We start from the raw sequence: 20,315 nt of genomic DNA, 5'->3' as shown, positions 1-20,315 counted from the left end.
GAGTCCCCACACTGGAGCCAGTTGTAGAGTCCCCACACTGGAGCCAGTTGTAGAGTCCCCACACTGGAGCCAGTTGTAGAGTCCCCACACTGGAGCCAGTTGTAGAGTCCCCACACTGGAGCCAGTTGTAGAGTCCCCACACTGGAGCCAGTTGTAGAGTCCCCACACTGGAGCCAGTTGTAGAGTCCCCACACTGGAGCCAGTTGTAGAGTCCCCACACTGGAGCCAGTTGTAGAGTCCCCACACTGGAGCCAGTTGTAGAGTCCCCACACTGGAGCCAGTTGTAGAGTCCCCACACTGGAGCCAGTTGTAGAGTCCCCACACTGGAGCCAGTTGTAGAGTCCCCACACTGGAGCCAGTTGTAGAGTCCCCACACTGGAGCCAGTTGTAGAGTCCCCACACTGGAGCCAGTTGTAGAGTCCCCACACTGGAGCCAGTTGTAGAGTCCCCACACTGGAGCCAGTTGTAGAGTCCCCACACTGGAGCCAGTTGTAGAGTCCCCACACTGGAGCCAGTTGTAGAGTCCCCACACTGGAGCCAGTTGTAGAGTCCCCACACTGGAGCCAGTTGTAGAGTCCCCACACTGGAGCCAGTTGTAGTGTCCCCACACTGGAGCCAGTTGTAGAGTCCCCACACTGGAGCCAGTTGTAGAGTCCCCACACTGGAGCCAGTTGTAGAGTCCCCACACTGGAGCCAGTTGTAGAGTCCCCACACTGGAGCCAGTTGTAGAGTCCCCACACTGGAGCCAGTTGTAGAGTCCCCACACTGGAGCCAGTTGTAGAGTCCCCACACTGGAGCCAGTTGTAGAGTCCCCACACTGGAGCCAGTTGTAGAGTCCCCACACTGGAGCCAGTTGTAGAGTCCCCACACTGGAGCCAGTTGTAGAGTCCCCACACTGGAGCCAGTTGTAGAGTCCCCACACTGGAGCCAGATGTAGTGTCCCCACACTGGAGCCAGTTGTAGTGTCCCCACACTGGAGCCAGTTGTAGAGTCCCCACACTGGAGCCAGTTGTAGAGTCCCCACACTGGAGCCAGATGTAGTGTCCCCACACTGGAGCCAGTTGTAGTGTCCCCACACTGGAGCCAGTTGTAGAGTCCCCACACTGGAGCCAGTAGCAGTGTCCCCACACTGGAGCCAGTTGTAGAGCCCCCACACTGGAGCCAGTTGCAGTGCCCCCACACTGGAGCCAGTTGCAGTGCCCCCACACTGGAGCCAGTTGTAGAGTCCCCACACTGGAGCCAGTTGTAGAGTCCCCACACTGGAGCCAGTTGTAGAGTCCCCACACTGGAGCCAGTTGTAGAGTCCCCACACTGGAGCCAGTTGTAGAGTCCCCACACTGGAGCCAGTTGTAGAGTCCCCACACTGGAGCCAGTTGTAGAGTCCCCACACTGGAGCCAGTTGTAGAGTCCCCACACTGGAGCCAGTTGTAGAGTCCCCACACTGGAGCCAGTTGTAGAGTCCCCACACTGGAGCCAGTTGTAGAGTCCCCACACTGGAGCCAGTTGTAGAGTCCCCACACTGGAGCCAGTTGTAGAGTCCCCACACTGGAGCCAGTTGTAGAGTCCCCACACTGGAGCCAGTTGTAGAGTCCCCACACTGGAGCCAGTTGTAGAGTCCCCACACTGGAGCCAGTTGTAGTGTCCCCACACTGGAGCCAGTTGTAGTGTCCCCACACTGGAGCCAGTTGTAGAGTCCCCACACTGGAGCCAGTTGTAGAGTCCCCACACTGGAGCCAGTTGTAGAGTCCCCACACTGGAGCCAGTTGTAGAGTCCCCACACTGGAGCCAGTTGTAGAGTCCCCACACTGGAGCCAGTTGTAGAGTCCCCACACTGGAGCCAGTTGTAGAGTCCCCACACTGGAGCCAGATGTAGAGTCCCCACACTGGAGCCAGTTGCAGAGTCCCCACACTGGAGCCAGTTGCAGAGTCCCCACACTGGAGCCAGTTGCAGAGTCCCCACACTGGAGCCAGTTGCAGAGTCCCCACACTGGAGCCAGTTGCAGAGTCCCCACACTGGAGCCAGTTGCAGAGTCCCCACACTGGAGCCAGTTGCAGAGTCCCCACACTGGAGCCAGTTGCAGAGTCCCCACACTGGAGCCAGTTGCAGAGTCCCCACACTGGAGCCAGTTGCAGAGTCCCCACACTGGAGCCAGTTGCAGAGTCCCCACACTGGAGCCAGTTGCAGAGTCCCCACACTGGAGCCAGTTGCAGAGTCCCCACACTGGAGCCAGTTGCAGAGTCCCCACACTGGAGCCAGTTGCAGAGTCCCCACACTGGAGCCAGTTGCAGAGTCCCCACACTGGAGCCAGTTGCAGAGTCCCCACACTGGAGCCAGTTGTAGAGTCCCCACACTGGAGCCAGTTGTAGAGTCCCCACACTGGAGCCAGCTGTAGAGTCCCCACACTGGAGCCAGCTGTAGAGTCCCCACACTGGAGCCAGTTGTAGAGTCCCCACACTGGAGCCAGTTGTAGAGTCCCCACACTGGAGCCAGTTGTAGAGTCCCCACACTGGAGCCAGTTGTAGAGTCCCCACACTGGAGCCAGTTGTAGAGTCCCCACACTGGAGCCAGTTGTAGAGTCCCCACACTGGAGCCAGTTGTAGAGTCCCCACACTGGAGCCAGTTGTAGAGTCCCCACACTGGAGCCAGTTGTAGAGTCCCCACACTGGAGCCAGTTGTAGAGTCCCCACACTGGAGCCAGTTGTAGAGTCCCCACACTGGAGCCAGTTGTAGAGTCCCCACACTGGAGCCAGTTGTAGAGTCCCCACACTGGAGCCAGTTGTAGAGTCCCCACACTGGAGCCAGTTGTAGAGTCCCCACACTGGAGCCAGTTGTAGAGTCCCCACACTGGAGCCAGTTGTAGAGTCCCCACACTGGAGCCAGTTGTAGAGTCCCCACACTGGAGCCAGTTGTAGAGTCCCCACACTGGAGCCAGTTGTAGAGTCCCCACACTGGAGCCAGTTGTAGAGTCCCCACACTGGAGCCAGTTGTAGAGTCCCCACACTATAGCTGTGGCACTAAACATAAGTTGAAGTCCTGCTCCCTCTGAGAGGTGCTTTGGCTTGGACACCCTAGAATGAACCAACATGAATAAATATGTGCCAGTGGGAATGTTTCTGGAGTTCAGTGGGTGCAGACTCTTGAGTCCATTGCCCAGGTGAACCATTTAGGACCTGCGCTAACTGTTTGTAACTCAGTAAAGACACTTCGAGGGGTGGGTCAGGTCTGTATTGCTGGACTTTGCATTCCAGCCCTGTGGCAGTCAGATATATTTCAGCTCAATCTACATGGGTCTTCCTTTTGTGATATGATTCTGTAATGGGGGATTTATAAGTTATAGTATAGGAAAGTAAAGACTGAGGTAAATATACAAACATCTCTTACAACACTTAGGATCGTGTAGCAAGGGACGTGGCAATTGTGAATTGTTCCCTGTGTTTGATTTAAGAAGCTGATTCCATTCTGAAGCTGCTGTTTAACTCTGAGCCCTTCTCTCTTGCCTACTAGAGTACGGCTCGTAGAAGAGTGAGCATCGCTGTCATTCCAAAGCAGCTCATGGTAAGCATACAATCCTTTCAAATGTATAAGAACTTTTTTCATGTTCTTTTAATCATATTGTTTTAGATTATCTTAATGGTTTACATTCACCTTAAACAGATTTTTTTCAGCCCTGGGAACTGGGTACTGTAGTAGACTGGTACATTGACCTTTCACCTCACGGTCCTGAGTTCAATTGCAGCCCATGGTGATGCGATGAAGGTTTCCTCTCTCTGCTGGTTGTCAGGGTCTCGTGTGAAACGGGTTAGCAGCAGTTCAACCCGGTCCCTAGTAGGCCCCACATGAACAGCTGTTAAGGGAAATGGAAAATGTCCCACTGATGCAGTAAAGGGGGCGGGGGGGCGGGGGGGGGGCGGAGGGTGGGCGGAGGGTGGGGGGGGTGGGGCGGAGGGTGGGGGGCGGAGGGTGGGGGGTTGGGGCGGGGGGGTGGGGCGGAGGGTGGGGGGGTGGGGCGGGGGGCGGAGGGTGGGGGGGGGTGTTGGTCTTCTGAGGCTGGGGCTGAGAAAAATGGTTAGGAAGGATGTGTATCAGATACAGGAAACTCTTTATTATCTTGAACTAACGGGACCGGCGTGGTGCCGGTTTATCAAAAAGTCCGGATTACAGAGAGGTATAGTTAAAAGGTACGAGAGCTCCGTACACAGCAACAAATCCAGGCTTCCCTGTTGCTTAGCAACAGGTGCAACAACCCCGGCCACAGACCAAGCGCCCCTGTTGCTTAGCAACAAGTGCACAAACCCCAGTTACACAGCCACAGATCCAGGAACTGCCACTAATATGAAGTAAAACTTACCCGAACCTACTCCTGAATTTCACCGGTTAACAGAGATTTCCGATTAATTTAGGTGCCGGTTAAAAGAGAGTTTCTGAAGGACGTGTAGTTGTTATTAATAATAATAATAATAATAATCAACTTTATTGTCATAGTTAGTGCACAAGTGCAGTACAACGAAATGTAGGCTTGCGGCTCCCGAGAGTGTACATTTTGATTAAGACATTTAAACATTCAACATTCATTTGGCTTGTAATACATAAACATAAACATAATAAAGTGCATTGGCAGATGTGTAGGCTTTAGAGTTTATTTGTAGAGTTCAGTAGGATGACAGCCCTGGGAAAGAAGCTGTTCCTAAATCTGGTCGTTCGGGTGCGAATGCATCTGTAGCGTCTCCCAGATGGCAGGGGGGGCGAACAAACTGTGGCTGGGGTGGGTAGGGTCTTTGATGATGGTCAGTGACGTCCGTAAACAGCGTTTCTGATAGATGTTCTCTATGGTCGATAGCCGGGTGCCGGTAATGCGTTGGGCAGTTTTGACTACCCGCTGCAGGGCTTTCCGGTCATAGGAGCTACAGCTGCCATACCACACTGTGATACAGTTCTTACACTTTGGGTAAAATCGATACACTTTCGTAGTTTAAGAAATAGGAATGAAGTGACTCAAAATGGTGAATGTTATGTCGCACATTGTTGTCCAAGCGTTATCTCCTCATGGGGTGGCTGGGTGTGTACTATGGAGCCTTGTGGGGGGAGGGTCACGTATAAAGTTGAAATTCATCTTCCAATTAATTTGTATAGATCTCAGCTTGTCTATACCAACAGATCTCGGTGTTCTGAGTTTAGATTTATCCACCAACGAGGCAATAGTATTAGGAACAACCCTTTCCAAATCTCCAGGCCTAAAAATTCAAACAGGACATACCAGCTAATAAGAAATATAAGCGCAATCAGAAATGGGCTTCCAGGGCTGGATTACCAGGGATTGAGGGCTGCAAGTGGCCCACGGTCCCCAATTATGGACACCCCTGATGCAGGGGATCAGGGCAAAGAATGAGATTTGCAGCTAAAAGGAACCAGTTGGATACCAATTGTGCTGAGGATTTATGTGTGTGCAGTATGTGGGATCTACAGGAGGCCACAAGGATCACGACTGGCTTTACAATTCCAGAGGATCCAGCTCAATGCTTGTTGGCCACTGTCATGTGGTAAAGTTCTTGGCCCTGGTCTGGAATCATTGGGGGAAAAATTCGGTTGGTTATCACCTCCCGTTAGCGCCTCCGGGGGGCGGTAATGGGGCGCTAGGAACTTAGCATCCAAGCGTGGCGAGTTTAGCGGCGCTCGTGAAATTGACCAGACACTTTACGGCGGCACTAATCACTACTGCCACGATCTCCTGCGCCGGCAGATCGTGACGTCAGTCGAGTGTGCAATGCCCCGGTAGCGCCCCGGACCGGATATTGAGTCGCACCCCCTGCCTTTCCACCTGCCGCTAGCAACGACAGGTAGAGGGGAATGTTTTGCAGTCGGGAAGGGGCTGGGGGAGCGCTATTTAAAGGCGGCCGCTTCCTGCCTTTTCTTGTCGGTGAAATCTTTGTACCACGCATGCCGAGAGGGAGAGAGACGTCTGGAGAGATTCAATGCTGTCCGAAGGAGTTTTGGATCCTGAGCAGCACTTTGGAGGTTCATTTTTATTTTACCTTCATTGCAGCGATTTAGAAGAGACTCTGGGGACTGCACTGACTCGGGGTGTCATCCTGCACCTGCAGAATCGGAGGCAGCAGAGGCGCAGAGAGAGAATGGCAATCATGGCCAGATGGAGGAGGGCCAATAGGCTCCTGCACAGGAGACCTTACCCTCCCAGGGTATTCCGGGAGCAATTCTCCTACATTCATTTGTCTGAGGAGCAGTGTTTGTGCAGGCTGCGCTTCAGCAAGGAGGTGGTCACTGAGTTCTGCCACCTGCTGCAGCCAGATCTGCAGCCTCAGCTGAGGACCAGGACATCTCTGTCGGTGGCAGTGAAGGTGACAATGGCTCTGAATTTTTATGTCACCGGCTCCTTTCAAGCATCTACTGAGGACATCGCCAATATCTCCCAATTCGCTGACCATTGCTGTATCCAGGAGGTGACAAATGCCGTGTATAAAAGGAGACGCCAATACATCTCTTTCCCCATGACTCAGGCAAGCAGCGTGAACGCGTATGTGGCTTTGCTAGGAGAGCGGGCTTGCCCATGGTGCAGGGCGCCATTGACTGCACGCATGTGGCATTGCAGGCACCGCATGAAAATGCAGAGGTATTCCGAAACCGCAAGGGCTTCCACTCTTTAAATGCGCAGTTGGTCTGTGACCACACACAGCTCATATTCACCGTCAATGCCCGCTATCCTGGCAGCAGCCACGATGCTTTCATCCTGCGCCAGACTGGTGTGCCAGACCTTTTCCAGGCACCGCATCACCCAAGTGGATGGCTCCTCGGGGACAAGGGTTATCCACTCTGCACCTGGCTGATGACACCGCTCCGTAACCCCAACACACCTGCCGAGCTGCGGTATAATGAGAACCATATCGCCACCAGGAATCTAACTGAGCAGACGATCGGCATGCTGAAGCAACGGTTCCGCTGTCTGGACCACTCAGGAGGAGCCCTGTAGTACTCTCCTGAGCGAGTCTCCCTCTTCATAGTTGTGTGCTACATGCTTCACAACCTGGTAATCCTGAGGACCCAGTCAATGTCACCAGGGATTGGTGCACCACTGGAAGAGGAGGAAGAGGAAGAGGATGATCAGCAGCAGCACCAAGGTGGGAGGGAGGCCCACAATGTTGAAACTGCAAGGGCCGTCCGTCAATGGCTGATAAGAAGCCGCTTCTAGGCCCCCACTCAGAAGATGACTTCTGGCATGGAGAACAACATCATGGAAAGCAACCCGCAACCCCTATAGCCGGCCAAGGCTGCAATGATTCCAAAGACCAAAAATGTAAATATTGAATAAAAAAACGTATTTATTTAACAAACTCTGGCCTAGAAATTCAGTGCCCTTAGCGCCGATTTTGTGGCGCTAGAGGGCCTAGCGCTGCAATTGGCGCCGGCGCCTAAATTGCCTGGGGCCCTTCTGCCGCGGTAGACCGGTAGCGCTGCGCCGGCACCGATGACGTCATCGGTGTGCGCAGCGTCCCGGTTGCCATGCCGACGGGCCCCAGCGCCGAAATTCAGTTGCGGCCGCCTCGCCCGTGGCAGCCGCAACTAAGACTCTGGCAACAGAGTCCAACATGTTTTTGCGCCGGCGCATTAAAGGCCCCGCGGCGGCCGGCCGCTTTCCCGCCGGCCGCCTGGCCGCAGCTCCCTCCCCGGACTCCCCCCCCCCCCCCCCCCCCCCCCCCGGAACAGAAGCAAGCCCGGCACTTGTCCGAGGTGCCGGGCTCATTTTTAAAAAGATTTTCGCGGGCCGCGGCCGGGTGCAGGCAGCTCCTCCTTAAGGGAAGGAGGAGGCCTGCACTTCCCGAACCTGCCGCACCGCAGCGGGCGCCGCAGCGCCGGAATAGCGCCGAAATTCAGCGCGTTGCGCCAGTTTTCAGGCGCAAACAGCTCTCAGCAGCGCCGGCAGCCGTTTGGGCGCAGAACTATTGAATTTTGGGCCCGACCAGCGCGACTTAGCTCCGGCACTAACTTCCGGCGCTAAAGCCCTGGCTGCGCCAGAACTCAATTTCTAGGCCTCTGTGTGTGTCATTTATTCAGGAAAAACAATTAGAAACAAACACAACAAATCATGAACAGAGCTCATTCTCACAAGAACATAAGAACATAAGAACATAAGAAATAGGAGCAGGAGTAGGCCAATCGGCCCCTCGAGCCTGCTCCGCCATTCAATAAGATCATGGCTGATCTGATCCTAATCGCCAATCTACTATCACAGAACCATATCCTGAATCTAACAGAATTAGACACACGAAATAGGAGCAGGATCAGGCTACACGGCCCCTGGGCCCGCTCCGCTACCCACAGGGCCATGTCCGATCCGAACCTAGACTCATGTCCAAATTCCTGCCCGCTCCCCGTAACCCTTAATTCCCTTTACTTCTAGGAAACTGTCTATTTCTGTTTTAAATTTATGTAATGATGTAGCTTCTACAGCTTTTTGGGGCAGCATATTCCATGGACCTACCACCCTCTGAGTGAAGTAGTTCCTCCTCATCTCAGTTTTGAAAGAGCAGCCCCTTATTCTAAGACTATGCCCCCTAGTTCTAGTTTCACCCATCATCGGGAACATCCTCCCCGCATCCACCCGATCCAACCCCTTCACAATCTTATATGTTTCAATAAGATCGCCTCTCATTCTTCTGAACTCCAATGAGTAGAGTCCCAATCTACTCAACCTCTCCTCATATGTCCATCCCCTCATCCCCGGGATTAAACGAGTGAACCTTCTTTGTACTGACTCGAGAGCAAGTACGTCTTTTCTTAAGTATGGACACCAAAACTGTATGCAGTATTCCAATACCTTGTACAACTGAAGCAATACCTCCCTATTTTTATATTCTATCATGGAGATAAATGGCAAAACAGTAAACAAATGTAATAACAGGACCCTCGAACTTTCCCACAAACATTCCCCCCATTTATTTACACATCCTACTGGTGGCCCTTCGTGGGTGATCTCCATCCCCTGCGCACTTCCCCCCTTCCCACCCTACTGCTCCTCCGTAATGTGGCCCCAGTGGCTGCAGCAACGCTGGTGGAAGGCTGCTGAATGCTTGATCCAGAGACTGCAGGTGCCCTTGAAGGACGGCCTCGACCAGCTCTGGGCCTGGAGGCCCCGGCTGCACACTGCACCAAATCTGCATGGGTGGCAGCAGTCTAGGCTGGCTGGGTTACAGGCCGTGGCAAGTGCAATGGGGAAGTGGCAGTGGTGGGAGCAGGAATGCTGTCATCCTGAGAGAGGACAGCACCTTCCTGCTCAACCGACACACTGCTACTCCCCCGGGGCAGTACCTCAGCATCCGGAGCAATCTGCTCGAGCACAGATTGCTGGCCTGCTGCGGCACCGTGAGAGCCCCGGGCCAATGTGGCCGAACCAGCGATGATGGCAGCAGTCAGTGCTTGCGTTATATCAATCTGAGACTGCATGAGAGCAGTCTGAGATTGGATGGCAGCAGCCAGTGACTGAATTGCAGCAGTAAGCCGTTGCGTTGCATCGGCCTGTGCTGCAGCGGAGTGCTCCACACTCCTAGCCAGTCCATCCATGCTTTCGGGCACCCTTGCCATTGCAGCTATGAGCTCAGTGTGCATGTTCAAGGCCTGGCTATTCATGGCCGCGATGACGCGCTCCTCCTCTGCGTCCTGTGCAGCAGGACTCACTTGCCTACCCACCCTCCGGAGAGCTGGCCTCCGAGCTTCCCTACCCCCATGGCGTTGCTGCAGCCCGCTGGGTCCAGGAGCTTTGCCCTCATCAGACCATTCCCCCCGCTCCCCTCCAGGGAAGGCGTGGTTCCAGTGTGGGCATGGGCTCCCTCGGGAGATGCAGGCGGTGAGGCTCCGGCTTCCTCTTCCTCCTTGTCTGGGGCATCGCTCCCACTGGTTGGTTGAGGGACAGGCTGCTCAGCTGGTGGTTCACTATCTGAAAGCAGGGAGGTACAAGAGTGGCTTTAGCGTCAGGACTGGGGGACAGGAAGGGAGCAAGGACTGGAGACAGTAAGTTGGATTGAAAGTGGAAAAGGCTAGTGTTGTGAGGGGCAAGTGGTATGAAAGAGGAGAGAAAGCCGTGAACTTACCATTGCTGTCCCCAAGGGGGTCGACATCTCTAGCGGCCACCACACCTATCACCTGGCTGGCAATGATCCTGTGCACTCTCGCCTCAAAATCGGTAGGGGGTGTAGGTCAGCCGGTCCTCCTCCCGTCTGTTGCTGCTGGCGCCTGTTGTGAGATAGCTTGGCCTGCAAGAAAAAGGACGGCGTCTGAGTAAATGTGCAGCCATGTGCTTGCCTGATGTGCCTCCCATAGTTGAATAGCCCTTAATGCATGCAAGATGTGGAATGTGCGTGTCTTTTATGAGATGGCCATAGGTCTTGGATGAGTGCTGTGCATGTGGGATTTTAAACCCTCTGGCCACAGAGTGAAGTTGAAATGAAGAGATGTAGAGGTATTGAAAAGCATCCACTCACCCTGACGACCCGAGTGAGGTCGTTGAACTTCTTCCTGCACTGAGTGTGACTCCTCGGCACCAGGCTCCTCGAGGAGACGTGCTGAGCCACCTCCCTCCACACTCTTCAGTACTCCCGGGGCAATGGCCTCCTGCCACTCTCTGGGTAGAGTACTGACCTTCGGTGCTCCACTGCGCCAACCAGAGCCACCAAGGCCTGGTCGCTAAAGTGATGAGCTCTCTCCCTGGGCCTATCCATCACCCCTCTCAGCACAATGGTGGTAGGTCTTTCCGGCACCAGAGTCAACGCTGCAATGAGAAAGGTGTGTCTGGCTCGCAAGATGGACCCTCCCCTTTAAGAACTGAACGGCACCAGTCTGACTGGGTTCCATCACCTGAGCTTCGGCAGCGTTCTGAGGTAGCGCCTCGCTCCTTGACGTTAGCGCCTTAAGAGAGGTGTTTAGTGCCTGATTTAGCGCTCCAATCACCTCCAGGCCGATAGAGGCGAATTTTGCAGTTGCAGGCGATAATTAGCGCCGGGCGCTAAACTTTGCGCCCGGCCGATATTAGCGCCCCAAAATGGGCAATACTAAATTTTTCCCCCATAGAATCATACAACACAGGAGGCCATTTGACAGTAGCTTTTTAAAGCAGCTATCCATTTCATAGAATCATAGAATGATACAGCAAAGAAGGAGGCCATTTAGCCCATCGTGCCTATGCTAGCTCTTTGGCATTGCCATCCCCCCCTCTGTAAACTCAAACATTTTTAACTTGTGCTCAAGCCAGATGGCTCTTTGTACTTGGTGCTGGAAGGACTGTGTGTTTGTTTTAGAAGACCCACTTCCCAGCTCTTTCCCCATAGCCCTGTAAATTATAAGAACATAAGAAATAGGAGCAGGAGTAGGCCAATCGGCCCCTCGAGCCTGCTCCACCACTCAATAAGATCATGGCTGATCTGATCCTAACCTCAAATCTTCTATCACTCTCCATCCCACCCGAACCCATGTGACCTCCCGGGAGAGGCAAAAAACCAGATAAAAAACCCAATGGCCAATTTGGGAGAAAAAAATCTGGGAAATTCCTCTCCGACCCATCTAGGCAATCGAAACTCTTCCAGGAGATCACTCTGTCCCTATATTTTCTACAGTGCTTACCTTCTGTAAAGGCAATCTCCACCCCAGCCAGGAACAGGAATAAAACCATCTCCTGAAATCTAACACAGAATTAGAACACAAGAGGTAGGAGCAGAACCAGGCTACATGGCCCTTGGGCCCGCTCCACTACCCACAGGGCCATGACCATTCCGAACCTAAACTCATGTCCAATTTCCTGCCCGCTCCCCGTAACCCTTAATTCCCTTTACTTCTAGGAAACTATCTATTTCTGTTTTAAATTTATTTAATGATGTAGCTTCCACAGCTTTCTGGGGCAGCAAATTCCACAAACCTACCACCCTCTGAGTGAAGAAGTTTCTCCTCATCTCAGTTTTGAAAGAGCAGCCCCTTATTCTAGGATTATGCCCCTTAGTTCTAGTTTCACCCATCATTGGGAACATCCTCACCGCATCCACCCGATCAAGCCCCTTCACAATCTTATATGTTTCAATAAGATCGCCTCTCATTCTTCTGAACTCCAATGAGTAGAGTCCCAATCTACTCAACCTCTCCTCATATGACCACCCCCTCATCCCCGGGATTAATCAAGTGAACCTTCTTTGTACTGACTCGAGAGCAAGTATGTCTTTTCTTAAGCATGGACACCAAAACTGTATGCAGTATTCCAGGTGCGGTCTCACCAATACCTTGTATAAGTGCAGCAATACCTCCCTGTTTTTATATTCCATCCCCCTAGCAATAAAAGCCAACATTATTTATCCAATTATCTTTTGAATGTTGCTATTAAATCTGCTTCCACCACCCTTTCAGGCAGTGCATTCTATATCACAATAACTCGCTGTGTAAAAAAAAATTTCCTCATGTCGCCTCTGGTTCTTTTGCCAATCACCTTAAACCTGTGCCCTCTGGTTACCGACCCCTCTACCCTTCTATCACTAGATTGATCCCTGGGATGAGAGGGTTGTCCTATGAGGGGAGATTGAGTAGATTGGGCCGATACTCTCTGGAGTTTAGAAGAATGAGAGGTGATCTCATTGAAACATATAAGATTCTGCGGGTGCTTGACAGGGTAGATGCTGAGAGGTTGTTTCCCCCTGGCTGGAGAGTCTAGAACTAGGGGGCATAGTCTCAGGATAAGGGGTCGGCCATTTAAGACCGAGATGAGGAGGAATTTCTTCACTCAGAGGGTTGTAAATCTTTGGAATTCTCTACCCCAGAGGCCTGTGGATGCTGAATCGTTGAATATATTCAAGGCTGAGAGCGATAGATTTTTGGACTCTAGTGGAATCAAGGGATATGGAGATCGGCCGGGAAAGTGGAGTTGAGGTTGAAGATCAGCCATGATTTTATTGAATGGCGGAGCAGGCTCGAGGGCTGTATGGCCTACTCCTGCTCCTAATGCTTATGTTCTTATCTTTGTTTACTCTATCAAAACCATTCATGATTTTGAACACCTCTATCAAATCTCCTCTTATCCTTCTCTGCTCTAAGGCAAACAACTCAGCTTCTCCAGTCTCTCCATATAACTGAAGTCCCTCATCCCTGGTACCATTCTAGCAAATCACCTCTACCCGCTCCAAGGCCTTGACATCCAGTGCATCAATGACCTGATTTATGCAGTGCCGCACTGCAGACTGGCTGATCTGTCAGACGTCACCTGGGGAAGCTCAAGAGGAGCCCGACACCCGTGTTGCGCCCACTGCGGGCACAGCCATGCCTGGGGAAACCTGAATGGATCAATCACTGCCTCGCACAGGCTGTAGAATGGCTTTATTAAGTAGACATGTTGACATGAATTCTTGAGAGCTCAGTAAGAAAGGAGCATCGCAGAGACATAACTCTCTGAAGCAGTGATTCACAGGGATGTTTTTTCCAGTCTCGGAATTGCATACGGAAGTGATTGACATGGTTCCCTCCACAGTTAGAGTCTGACTAGAGTCTTCTAAAACAAACACACAGTCCTTCCAGCACCGAGTACAGAGAGCCATCTGGCTCGAGCACAAGTTAAAAAAAGTTTGAGTTTATAGAGAGGGGAAGTTTTCCACGGAGGGACATTAATTTCACGGTGTTTGACTCTGTCACACACTGTATCCCATGTGTCAGTTGTATAGTCTGAATGTCAGTCAGCAGCTTCATACTTTGCCGATCACCGCGCCTGTCTGAGAATCAGTCAATAGAGCTGTCAACAATGGATAAATCTCTCACTTGGAGCTCTTCACTATCTGGCACTATCTTCATTTCTCAACTCCATTCACTTACCTTCCCTATGTCTTTCACCCCACTTCCCACATTTTGTGATCCCCTAAGTTGCCCCCAAGATACAGCCACAGTAAGGACTGGTAATGCGGTCCCATCACACACGACCGTTGTTGCCCCTGGGCTCTGAGAGGCTGATCTGACCTGGCCTGATAGCGCGAGGGCAGCTCATTAACATAAATTGCTGGTACTCTGGGTGCACTGCATGTGATTTGCTGGGAAGGTTCCGAGGTAAGCAGGCAGGACTTCCTGCACCAGCAGCTCTTAAAGAGCCGCGGCTGCCCTTAAAGCTGTACACGTTTTTTTGGGGGGGGTTGCAAAATAGTTGAGAAGGGAATGGCCCTACTCAGAGACCAGTGGCTAGAAGTCCAGTTGCAGGAGGTTCTGCAGTGAAATGTGGCTCTATTTGGAGTGCTCAATAAAGAGTACTGCTTGAACAACATGGTTACAGGTGACAGAGCACGTCAAAGTGGTCTCACATTTGGTCCAATCCTGGTAGCAGGTGAACAATAAAGGTTTCAACCTGTGCAAGGTTGCCAGGTTAAGTGAGAAGATATGTGACAACATTATAATAGGTTGTCTTGCCAAGTTTCTTTACTGCTCCTCGCTGTAGACTTGATGTCAGCCTTGGCTCAGTTGGTAGCACTCACGCCTCCGAGTCAGAAGGTTGTGGGTTAATAGTCCCACTCCAGAGACTTGAGCAGAAAATCCAGGCAGAACTGAGGAGTTGCTGCACTGTTGGAATTGATGTCTTTCAGATGAGACATTAAACCAAGGCCCCCGTCTACCCTCTCAGGTGGACGTAAAAATCCCATGGCACTATTTCACAGAAGAGCAGGAGAGTTCTCCCTGGTGACCAGGCCAATACTTATCCTTCAACCGGCATCAGCAAAACAGGTTATCTGGCCACTTATCTCATTGCTGTTTGTGGGACATTGCTGTGTGTTTCCTAAATTACAGCAGTGACTACACTTCAAAAATACTACATTGACTGTAAAGTGCTTTGGGATACGCTGAGGTTGTGAAAGGTGCCACATAAATGCAAATTTTAAGTACCATTCTAACTCTTAAGTTGCTTTTCCTTTAATTTTTCTTTTCTCCCTTGTTTCTGTTCCAATAGACTTTTCATATTCCAGACTCCAAAATGGCTGACAGTGAAGAGAGTCGGATGGATTATAACTCAGCAAGGATCTCCGAGGAGAATGGGAGACTTTTCAGCAGGTAAAAGCACAACTTCAATTTAACTAGAATATTGTTATGCTGCTAGTTATATTTTCATGTTACTTGTCAAATGCTAGCAAGGCTGGCATTTATTGCCCATCCATAGTTTCCCTTGAGAAGGTAGTGGTGAGCCGCCTTCTTGAACTGCTGCAGTCCGTGTGGTGAAGGTGCTCCCACAGTGCTAATAGGTAGGAAGTTCCAGGATTTTGACCCAGCGAGAATGAAGGAACAGCGATATGATGTGTGACTTGGAGGGGAACTTGAGGTGGTGGAGTTCCCATGTGCCTGCTGCCCTCGTCCTTCTAGGTGGTAGAGGTCGCGGGTTTGGGAGGTGCTGCTGAAGAAGTCTTGGCGAGTGGATAGTACACACTGCAGCTATGTTGTGGCGGTGGTGGTGGGAGTGGATGGTTAAGGTTATGGATGGGCTGCCATCAAGTGGGCTGCTTTATCCTGGATGGTTTCACTATCTAATGAAAGGATGGAGTCCATTGTCTTTGTGAATGTGAAACAGTAACACCAAACCAAGCTGGAGAAATTCTGGGATGTGTAAACTCATGTCACTAGTGTTTTTAGTGTGAGAGCCTGACTAACACGCTCACCACATTGTCCTTACTTCTACAAGTATGTAAAAAGAAAAAGATTAGTGAAGACAAATGTAGGTCCCTTACAGTCAGAAACGGGAGAATTTATAATGGGGAACAAGGAAATGGCAGAGCAATTAAACAAATACTTTGGTTCTGTCTTCACGGAAGAGGACACAAATAACTTCCCAGAAACGCTGGGGAACCAAGGGTCTAGTGAGAAGGAGGAATTAAAGGAAATTAATATTAGTAAAAAAAATAGTGCTGGCGAAATTAATGGGACTTAAAGCCAATAAATCCCCAGGGCCTGATAATCTGCATCCCAGAGTACTAAAAAAGGTAGCCATGGAAATAGTGGATGCATTGGTTGTCATCTTCCAAAATTCTATAGATTATGGAACAGTTCCTGCAGATTGGAGGGTGGCCCCACTATTTAAAAAAGGAGGGAGAGAGAAAACAGGGAACTACAGACTGGTTAGCCTAACATCAGTAGTAGGGAAAATGCTAGAGTCTATTATAAAGGATGTGATAACAGGACACTTAGAAAATATCAACTGGATTAGACAAAGTCAACATGGATTTATGAAAGGGAAATCATGTTTGACAGACCTACTGGAGCTTTTTGAGAATGTAACTGGTAGAATAGATAAGGGAGAACCAGTGGATGTGGTGTATTTGAATTTTCAGAAGGCCTTTGATAAAGTCCCACATAAGAGGTTAGTGTGCAAAATTAAAACACATGGGATTGGGGGTAATATACTGGCATGGATTGAAAATTGGTTAACAGACAGGAAACAGAGAGTAGAATAAATGGGTCTTTTTCGGGGTGGCAGGCGGTGACTAGTGGGGTACCGCAGGGATCAGTGCTTGGGCCCCAGCTATTCACAATATATATCAATGATTTGGATGAGGGAACCAAATGTAGTATTTCCAAGTTTGCTGACGACACAAATCTAGGTGGGATTGTGAGTTGTGAGGAGGAAGAAAAGAGACTTCAAGGCGATTTAGACAAGTTGAGTGAGTGGGCAAATACATGGCAGATGCAGTATAACTTCAGTAGGAAAAACAGAAAGGCAGAGTATTATATAAATGGTGATAGATTGGGAAATGTTGCTGTACAGAGGGACCTGGGTGTCCTTGTACACCAGTCACTGAAAGCAAACATGCAGGTGTAGCAAGCAGTTAGGAAGACAAATGGTATGTTGTTCTTCATTGCAAGAGGATTTGAGTACAGGAGCAAGGATGTCTTACTACAGTTATACAGGGCCTTGTTGAGACCACACCTGGAGTACTGTGTGCAGTTTTGGTCTTCTTACCTAAGAAAGGATATACTTGCCATAGAGGGAGTGCAACGAAGGTTCACCAGACTGATTCCTGAGATGGCAGGACTGTCGTATGAGGAGAGATTGGGTCGATTAGGCTTATATTCGCTGGAGTTTAGAAGAATGAAAGGGGATCTCATTGAAACTTATAAAATTCTAACAGGACTAGACAGACTAGATGCAGGAAGGATGTTCCCGATGGTGGGGGAGTCCAGAACCAGGGGTCACAGTCTAAGGATAAGGGGTAAGCCATTTAGGACTGAGATGAGGAGGAATTTCTTCACCTAGAGAGTGGTGAACCTGTGGAATTCTCTACCACAGAAGGCAGTTGAGGCCAACTTTTTAAATATATTCAAGAAGGAGTTAGATATATTTCTTAAGGCTAAAGGGATCAAGGGATATGGGGAGAAAGCAGCGACCGGGTACTGAATTTGGATGATCAGCCATGATCTCATTAAATGGCGGAGCAGGCTCGAGGGGCCGAATGGCCTACTCCTGCTCCTATCTTCTATGTTTCTATGTTTCTAGTGTTGTGCAGAGCCGTACAGACCAGGATGGTCCTCAGTTCGAACTCTGGTCTGTGCTGAATTAGTTGATCCCTGCTGGAGTGGTGGTGTTGGCATCACTGTTGGGCATCAGTGCCCCTTGTTGTGAAAGAACCAGCCAACTCTGTCTTCATCCATCATCCACACACGATGATCAGGAAATAACTGGCTGCGACTGGGGCTGAAAACAGAATGGGGCAATGCGCAGTCCCATGGGATATCCACGTTTGCTGCTGGTTCTGTTTCACCACTGCCACCAGGTGTAAACTCACAGCCCTGTCAATACTCACATTCCATTAACAATTTCTTGATTTCGCCCCATTGCTTTTATGCATTGAGTTACAGGAACAGAAAGGAGGGAAAGGGGAGAAGTTCTTGTGAGCCAGGAGATACAGATGACTCTACTAAGTTCAGATTGCCCCAAACCCAACTGCTAATGAGCCAAGGCCTGCCCTGAGTCATAAGAACATAACATAAGAACATAAGACGTAGGAGCAGGAGTCGGCCATTCGGCCCCTCGAGCCTGCTCCGCCATTCAATAAGATCATGGCTGATCTGATCTTGGCCTCAACTCCACTTCCCTGCCCACTCCCCATAACCCTTGACTCCCTTATCATTCAAAAATCTGTCTATCGCCACCTTAAATATATTTAATGACCCAGCCGCCACAGCTCTCTGGGGAAGAGAATTCCAAAGATTCACGACCCTCTGAGAGAAGAAATTCCTCCTCATTTCCGATTTAAAAGGGTGCCCCCTTATTCTGAAACTATGCCCCCACGAGGGGAAACATCCTCTCTGCATCTACTCTGTTGAGCCCCCTCAGAATCTTATACGTTTCAATAAGACCCCCTCTCATTCTTCTAAACTCCAATGAGTATAGGCCCAACCTGCTCAACCTTTCTTCATAAGACAACCCCCTCCTCTCAGGAATTAACCTCGTGAATCAACTCCGAACTGCCTCCAATGCAAATATATCCCTCCTTAAATAAGGAGACCAAAACTGTACGCAGTACTCCAGGTGTGGTCTCACCAACGCCCTGTACAGTTGTAGTAAGACTTCCCTACTTTTATACTCCATCCCCCTTGCAATAAAGGCCAACATTCCATTTGTCTTCCTAATTACTTGCTGTACCTGCATGCTAACTTTTTGTGATTCATGTATAAGGACCCCCAGATCCCTCTGTCTAGATATAGTCTTCTCAAGGCACTGTTTGTGTAGGCGAGGAGGGAGGGAGGGAGGGGAAGAAAGAGGTGGAACAGATAGACTAATCTTAGAATGGAGTAGGTTGAGGAAAGGAATTGCTTTAGCAGTTGTTATGACCTATGACGCTTGTGTTGCAGCAGACTACAAAATCCTCAAGAGGACTCAACTGAGAACCACGTACAGCGCACAGACTCTGAGTCGTCCCACCAAACACTACCTTCTGAAAGCAGCGAGATAGAAGACGAGGAGATCTTGGTGAATGGGTAAGGCAGTGATTGAAGGGTTCTTATTTTTCTGTGGTAAAATACTTTTATATTTTCCCCCCTTTGCCTTTATTAGTTTAAGCACTTTAACAGAACAAGGGAGGTCAGCACAAGGGCAGACATGTTCAGTTTGGTGCATTCTTGGAAGGCTGTTGAACATTTTCTGGCACTGAGCTGCCATTTGCTTGGTGTTGTCATTGAGTGAGCTTCCCATCGCCTTCCAGTGCTCCAGAGCATCTCTCCTTGGTGAAGGCCTGTGTCATTCTCTTCTAAACAGTGCCTCCCTCTTCTTTCGGGTTTGCCGTACTCTATGGAGAAATGTTTGATTCACTGCCTTTCCCTTGCGATCAGCACTCACTTCCTTCAGTCTGCGGGCCTCGGGCCTGTAGTGGAGATAAACATATTCCATTCCATGGAGAATCAGTCACCTACACATAGAATCAGTTTATATGTTTGTTCTCGCTTTACACAGTCATTCTCACTGTACAGAATATTATTGAACTGTGTCTTTTGCCATGTCCCTGGGAGAACCTATTGGAAATTCAGACATATATTGCCACAATTCACTATCCCTTAAAATCAAAAGATGGAAAATGATGGGCAACTTGTGTCGGAATTTCCAATAGACGCTCCCAGCCCGTGAAGCTCTTACACCTGGATGCTAACGACAAAAATCTAAGACTCTCTCTCTTTCTCTCTCTATCTTTGTCTTTGCCTCACTCACTCTCTCTCTCTATGTGTCCCTGTCTCTTATATAAAGGGTAATGTTTGGAGGCACTACTCATGGGCGATTACCCGCTTATTGTCTGCAGCCAAAAACACTGCTAAGCAGAATGTGCGGCACATTCCAGCCACCCTCGGGATATGTTATTCCTGCTACAACCAGTGTAGTATGTGTTAAGCTCCATTAAATAATACACAGAGACGGGACCTGACCCCAAAATTCAACCTGTACACGACTGCAAATTGGCACGCTACAAGTTGCAATACTGTAGGCCTGATGCCAATGCTGAGACAGATGTGTGTGGGATTCAATGCCCGTGTAAGGTGGCAATGCTCATGATCTGAATCTTCCTCCACATAGCAGCATGCACAGATTCTCCACCCCCCCCCCCCCCCACTGCCCCCCCACACACAGCTCCTCCCGACCGCTCACTGCTTTGCCTACATAACGGTCACGGCACATCAAAGTAATTCATTGTGCATGAAGCACTTTGGGATGTTTCTGAGAGATGTGATAAGGTGCTAAATAAATGCAAGTCTCTCTTTTTGCTTAGTATGGGTACAGGAAGGAGTTGTTCATCTGTATAAATGGGGCAGCTACACCGATCCACCCGTA

At 50.2% G+C, this 20,315-nt stretch overlaps 1 protein-coding gene across 3 annotated transcripts in view; it reads left to right on the top strand.

Annotated features, from left to right (window-relative positions):
• The window catches only part of LOC147105328 (uncharacterized), a 156,596-nt gene that overhangs the window by 108,876 nt on the left and 27,405 nt on the right, over positions 1-20,315 (top strand). For 2 of the 3 annotated variants that reach the window (XM_086011591.1, XM_086011590.1), the window contains exons 13-15: positions 3,506-3,556; positions 14,961-15,061; positions 18,851-18,976. In XM_086011591.1, coding sequence (XP_085867717.1) covers positions 3,506-3,556; positions 14,961-15,061; positions 18,851-18,976 — 278 coding nt within the window. The remainder of the gene's footprint in view (positions 1-3,505; positions 3,557-14,960; positions 15,062-18,850; positions 18,977-20,315) is intronic. The other variant, XM_086011592.1, reaches the window with a different exon arrangement.

The sequence above is a fragment of the Somniosus microcephalus genome, chromosome 18, assembly GCF_052327205.1.
Source record: "Somniosus microcephalus isolate GS21.2 chromosome 18, FLI_Smic_1.0, whole genome shotgun sequence".
Lineage (NCBI taxonomy): Eukaryota > Metazoa > Chordata > Chondrichthyes > Squaliformes > Somniosidae > Somniosus > Somniosus microcephalus.
The sequence above is the reverse complement of the archived record's forward strand: the minus strand, read 5'-3'. Positions and strand labels throughout refer to the sequence as shown.